The sequence below is a fragment of the Anoplophora glabripennis genome, unplaced genomic scaffold (assembly GCF_000390285.2).
Source record: "Anoplophora glabripennis isolate ALB-LARVAE unplaced genomic scaffold, Agla_2.0 scaffold121, whole genome shotgun sequence".
In the NCBI taxonomy this organism is placed as follows: Eukaryota; Metazoa; Arthropoda; class Insecta; order Coleoptera; family Cerambycidae; genus Anoplophora; species Anoplophora glabripennis.
The window spans coordinates 1127877-1134867 of NW_019416338.1; the positions used below are offsets into that span (position 1 = coordinate 1127877).

At 30.2% G+C, this 6991-nt stretch overlaps 1 protein-coding gene across 1 annotated transcript; it reads left to right on the top strand.

Annotated features, from left to right (window-relative positions):
- Nucleotides 1-244: 244 nt before the first annotated feature.
- LOC108909463 (ZZ-type zinc finger-containing protein P35G2.11c-like) lies at nucleotides 245-6547 on the top strand. The gene is made up of 13 exons (XM_018713807.1): nucleotides 245-466; nucleotides 518-639; nucleotides 1031-1058; nucleotides 1689-1860; nucleotides 1927-1967; nucleotides 2178-2349; nucleotides 2413-2459; nucleotides 3086-3257; nucleotides 3330-3376; nucleotides 3586-3757; nucleotides 3807-3853; nucleotides 5714-5885; nucleotides 5942-6547. The coding sequence occupies exons 1-13, from the start codon at nucleotides 409-411 to the stop codon at nucleotides 6006-6008; spliced, it is 1317 nt and encodes a 438-aa protein (XP_018569323.1). The 5' UTR covers nucleotides 245-408; the 3' UTR covers nucleotides 6009-6547.
- Nucleotides 6548-6991: the final 444 nt, after the last annotated feature.

The window sequence follows — 6991 nt, forward strand, 5'->3', positions numbered from 1 at the left end:
ATGCAATTTGCACATAAATGCAATATATCAATAGTATCAATACCAGAGTTATTTAGAGATATAGCATAATTTTTTAACGTGTATTAAATACTATAACTGGAAAGCTATTTATGAAATTCTTCATAATTATTAATTATTCAACTTGGGTGCGATGATAACTGACGTCACTGTTAAAATTGAACGTCTATAGGTACATCTAATATTTAGAGGTCGAGTCGAGTCAGATTGTCAGATTAGAGTTGTTTGCTGTTTTGTCTGTGAATTCCCAGAAATACGCATATAACCACACTTTATGTTACCATTTAATTTCGTATTGGGTCAGAGTCAAGAACAGGGAGACTGTATAGTCTCCATGGTCAAGAAGAAGAAGTCAGAATATTTTAACCTCAGTTACCTGCTATATACAGGATGTTTAAATTAGGTTTAAGAGTTATTAGAGCCCCTGACTGGTCTTTGAAAGAAGAAGGTATGCAGTATTAAAGTTTAGAAAATTTTAAATGCATTTCTTTACATTTAGATGGTGGTGAAAATTACACGGGAACTTTGTATCAAGTAAATAATGCTGATAAAACTGCAATTGTACAGTGGGACAATGGAAATCAAACACTATATAAAATTGGGCAAAACGGCACATATGAGTTGCTGATTAGTGATGGGAGATTTCGAGTGAAAAATCGAGTGGTACTCGATTATTGAGATCACTCGAGATATCTCGAGATGTTTACTCCCACCACTCGAGTGATTATTAGCCTACGGTTGCACCCCAAAATGTTAGTGCATACTGTAAATAGTCACTGATTGCGTAACCTTTTTTTTTAGAATAAAACGAAAAAGTGGTTAGGTTTTGAAGTGCGTGAGCTTTTTTTTTTTAGCTACGCTTATAAGTAATATATGACTAATACAAACATATTTGTGCGCCGCTGGGATGAAAACGACCAATATCTCGTATCTCGAGTGATCACTCGATTATTAGAAGTACTCGATTACAAATAACTCGATTATCAAAATTGGTCGATTATGCCCATTACTATTGCTGATTATTGATAATGCGCAAATTGGTAAGAATTAAAATACTAGACACTTTAAATACTAAATATTTAGTAATAAATAATAAATCAATTAATGTAGTAGCGGTTGAAAGTTTTTCCATTAGGAATTGGTAAATTGTACCCTTTTTTAAATATTGATAAAAGATATAATTAGTCAATATGACACATAAAACAATATACTACATCGTCATATTATTTTCTCATTCATAAGATACAATGTGGCTTGCTATTCGGTGCTGCATTTTATGTTCTCCGCTATTCTTCCAAATATAAAGATATGTGTAAGAATAAAACTTGTAGGTATTTTGAAATATTTAAAATTTTTTATTACCCCAGTTGCAAAAATAATTGTAAATCAGTTTACAGTCGAGATACAGATAAAACATTTTTTTGTTGTTTTTAGAAAATCCAAAAAATTTCCTATGACAATCCGTCATCAAAAAGTAATGAAGAAAATATAGAGTAGGTACGTCACTTGATGACAGACCTCCTTATACAACTTATAAGACAAAAACATTGCAATTTTCTGAGTAAATTAACTGCCTAATTTAAAAAATAATTGAAATGAATTGAAGTTTAATTATATTAACATAAATTCAAAATAACTAAGATTTTTTAGTGTAATTTTTTATCTTTTAGGTATTAGACACAAACGCATTCAGTGCAATATATGTTCTTCTGATGGTATAAGAGGTCCAAGGTATAAATGCAATAATTGTAGTAACTATGATTTATGCGATTTATGTTATCTCAGAAGGGAACATAATCCAAGCCATAGTTTTAAAAGAATCGAACCTCCAATAACAAAAGAGTAAGTAAATCATATATTGAGATTAAATTTGAGTAACATTTTTAACGATTCGAGGATATATTTTAGAACAGATCTATCATCTCTGCCTGGATCGAGCAATCAAGAAGGTAGTTATGACAAAAATGATTAATATTAGTAATAAGCAAATAATAAATAATACTTTTTAGGGGTTAATACAAAATAATACTAAAGACCTGAAATCTTAAGTAGTTATTGTTTCTTCAGTCAGTTATATTTCTAATAGTAAATTAAATATTTATAAAATTATTACATTGTGCTTGTGCCATCAAAAAAAATGAATTTGCTTTGTCTTTCAGATACCATGAATATAGGTACTGTGTGCGATGGATGCAATTTTCCAGACATACGTGATGTAAGGTATAAGTGCATTAATTGTTATAATTATAACCTATGTGACTTTTGCTATCGTGGAAATATCCATGATCTGAGTCACAGATTTAGTAGAATCGATTCCCCAAATGGTCCAAGGTAAGAAATATACAAAGAAATTAGAAAGGAAATTTAATTTTTATTTATTTATTTTTCATTTAGAACTGATTTACCACCTCGTCTAACTTCTAGAACGAATCAAGCTCAAGGTAACTTTACAAACTGAATACATAAAATATTGAACAGCAAATATTCTAGAAGTAATGTAGGTATTATTAAAATAGTATATAATGGAAATTCTTTTTTGGAGATTCATAACTCCTAATCCTTTTTGATATTTGGAGTTGTAAAAACTATAAACATCTTCGGATAGTCATAATAGTGTATGCTAACGAATATATTTGACAAATGTAGTAACATATGCTGTTTCTATTTCTGATTCTATTCTATTATTTTTTTGTATGATTTTCCATAATTCATACAATTTTGGCATATTTTTTATAAATGTTTTATTAGCAAGAAGATAAATAAAATGATAACTACAAATTACCATGTGCATTTTAATAATGACATTCCGAATGGGATCAAAAGTAAAAGAAAATATTCTTGAAACTAAATAAAGTGAAATTGAAGGCAATAGTAGACATGTGCAGGAATTTGTAGACTACACATACTACAACATACGACTTCACTCACGAAAAAAGCCTTAAATTTATAAAATCACCCCCAATTGATCATGTGGGTATAAGAAAAAATTTTCTTTTTAATGTGGTAGAAATACTTAAACATAAAAGTATTAAATTACACAAATAAATAATTATAGATAATGTTTTAGGTTCAGTACACGATGGTATTCAATGTGACGAGTGTAAATCTTTAGACATACTTGGAATAAGATACAAGTGTAAAAGTTGTCGAAACTATGATTTATGTGATCCATGCTATCGTGGAAACGCGCATGACCTGAGCCATTGCTTTATTAGAATTGACTCGCCTAACTGTGTAGGGTAAAAGAGAGCTTATAAAGCACTACAGATAGGATGTGATACCACTTTTAATGTTTTATTTTTTTTTTTTAGAATTTACCTACCACCCCGCTTAGTTACAATGACAAAACAGAAACTAGGTAACCCTTATGTGTACAATTTCCAATTTATAAATTATCAATAAAATTTGTTTTTAAGAGCCAGAAACTTAAATATGAAGAAACTTACAAGTTAAAAATTTGTAAAAATAAAAATAGATAATTTCACAAATCATTTGAATGAAATACAAGCTTTTGCAGCCCTCATATTTCGAAATATTTTGTCAACGAAATTTTATTCTGTTTTTCAGGTACTGTTCACAAAAATATTGAATGTAACGCCTGCCATTATATTAACATACGTGGAATAAGATATAAGTGTAAAGATTGCCGTGATTACGACTTATGTGTCTTCTGCTATCATGGTAACAAGCATGACCTGAGCCATAGATTTAGTAGAATTGACTCGCTTAATTGTGTAGGGTAAGGCATATTGTGTAAATACAATAAGAGAATTAAAAATTTTTTTTAGAATTGATTTAATACCTCGCTCCACTTCAAGAAGCAATCAGAAACAAGGTAATAGTAAAGCTCAATTGATTTTCTTTGAAGTTAAATTTTGATGAAGGACAAAAATGTGTTAAAAATCAAATTGATTTTTATTTTTTTTGGTTTTTACTGTGAAAGTGGTTACCATGTTGGGTAGAAGTACACTGATAGAGAAAACAATATTTTAAAGACCTGCAGTTTTTTTTTTAAACTAAAAAAGGTTTGCAGTTACCTCGTTCTTGCCACCTAAACCATGAATTTTTTTTTTATTAATGATAGTAATGAACAGGAAGTTTACTTAACTAAAAGCAAATTTTTATGTACACTGACCAAAACTACATGTAACATGACTGTTTCTATTTAAATATTTTGGAAGCTACCTTATTTTTACACCAAATAAAAGGAGCAAACGTTTTGTTTAAAGAAAACTAAACTTTATTTTAGAAAATAGTGTAAATACATGTTAATAAACTAATTTATAGAAACTCCAAAATTGCATCTCTATTTGAAAACAATGATACTTGCATTCACAATCATTACCAATTTTGCGTACTTCAACTCCTGTAGCTCCCACGTAAACCTTTCCCAAAGCTCTGTTATTTTTTCTTACATTTTGTTTCCAAAGATGTTGAGTAACTTTCTTTTTTTTTTCTAATCCCTCTTTCTGGAACTGCCGCATCTGACTCATTTTCACTACTATTTATTTAATTTACTATTATGGGAGGGTACGTAGTCATCTGATGAGTCTGCATCTTCCTTAAAACTTGAAGACTCATAAGAACTCATTTTTTTTAATATCTAACTCATGTTCATAAAGCACAAATGAAAACACTTATTAGCGAACACAAAGAGTGACTGCAAAATCTGCCTGTTTTTGAGACTTTGACAATTGGCGATAGGAAAAATCCTAAAAATATTCTAAAAATATAAAAAACTCATCATGAAAAATTAAAATGATCAGTTTTTCGAATATTTTCTAAAATCACCCTTATTGAGGGATTGAAAAGACAAAAAGTGAACAAATTAAGAATCATCAACAGTTGTAAAACCCCAAATATTTCTATGTTATCAAAATAATATTTTTTCACATTATTTAGAATTTTTTATATTTAGGAGATGGTTTTACCCCTTGAGAGGGATGATTATTTTTGAAAATGATTGATAATGTATGGGAGTATTTCGAAACATTATTTTTTTCATGCATTATAATTATGTACTTTGAAGCCGATGGTTGAACTTAGGGGTGGTTTTACCCTCATTTAGGGTATTTTCCTTCAGATCTAGTGATTGTGAATTATTAATGGTTCAATTATCACGTATAAAAGAAAAAGAAAAAAAACGTTTAATGTATCTTGCATTTTTAGGCATTTAGACCGTATCACGTACGAAATTAGATATTTGCAGGTTCATATTATTTTGATAACAACATAAAAATATTTGGGATTGATGATTCTTAATTTGTTCACTTTTTTTGTCTTTTCAACCCCTAAATAAGGGTGATTTTCGAAAATTTTCGAAAAACTGAAAGTGATGCTTATTTTCATTTTTCATGAAGAGTATGTGGATATTTTTAGAATATTTTTAGGATTTTTCCTGTCGCCTCTGTCAGTCTCAAAAACAGGCAGAAAAATGGCTTTTTTTTTGCGGTCACTCTTTGTCACTGTCTGGTACAAAAACGAGGCATCTGACATATATCTCGTTTATGCAACCAATATATGAGGATATCTGCACAGTTGCCTTGCTATTGCACCAAATGTTTCGTAGTAAATAGAGATAGCTACAAAAAAAATGTGCATGACCGAAACCAAATAAGGTAGATGTCTAATTTTTTATCCAAACGACAACATTAATATACTTTACCGATTCGTGTAGATTTATTATACATTTCAGATTCTGTACACAGACGTATTCAATGTGACGAGTGTAATATCTTTAATATACGAGGAATAAGATATAAATGTAATATTTGCCGTAATTATGATTTATGTGAAAGATGTTACAATGCAAATAAACATGATGTACATCATAATTTTAAAAGACTTGATTGTCCTAATTCTGTAGGGTAAGTAAATATAAAGCATAATTAAGATCAGACTGAAGTAGCAGCTTTTTTTTTAGAGTTATTTTACCACCCCGTGTAACTTCCAGGAGAGATAATGGGGCAGAGGGTAATTTATTTTATTAAACTGAAAAAACTAATTGTTTAACAATTTTTTCGCTTAAAATTTGAGTCACAGTTAAACGATATGGCTAGTTTATGGTATGGGTAACAAAAAAAATAATGTTATCGGTATAGAGACCGGACAGAAGTTAACGACTGTAGAATCAATCTCTAGGTCCCAGACAGTGAATCCTGTATACTTTTAATTCACTAAAGGCATTTAAAATATTTGTGATATTACAAAAATAATGACACGTCTCACCTATAATGGCGCCACAACCAATTAGATTACACATACCTGTTAACATCAGCTGGTTTGCCAGTGGCATATGGTTGCATATACATTAGATATAAAGGACAAGAGGGGTCTTTCTAATTGTTGACAATGCTCACAGTTTTAGGGGAAGTTAGGGTGTCTGTGGCCAGGGGGCAGTGGGATTGACGCCATCAAATCTAAGAAATGTTGCCTCAGAAAGAGGTAATTCGTTGCTTAAATTGTTATAATAGTGTAACAAAAGTAATAAATGTAATAAACAATAATGATACATACTTAATTAGTTAGATCTGAAGCTTTTTATTGTACAGCTCTCTGGATCCGAACGGCCCACAAATGTCAAAATTTGTAAGCAAGCGTCAGCCCTTACTTTGACTTATCTGTTAGCGTTGTTCAATGATAATACATGAAAATACTTGTAAAATTATTATCAGTACATATATTGAGGCATTGAGGTTCTATGGTTTTATAGTTCGCAACTGTAAACAATTCTCAGATATTGGAGCTATTAAAACATTATATTTTGCTTATGTTCGCTCTAGACTTGAATAGGGTGCGCTGGTATGGTATCCTTATTACAAAACTCAAGAGTGGCATATAAAAAGAATTCAAAAAAAGTTTCTAAAATATTTGGCTTACAAAGTTGACGGGATTTATCCTGAAATGGGTGGAAACTACAACATGTTAACAAGTAGATTTGGCGTTGAAACTCTTGATTCTCGTAGAATTCGCA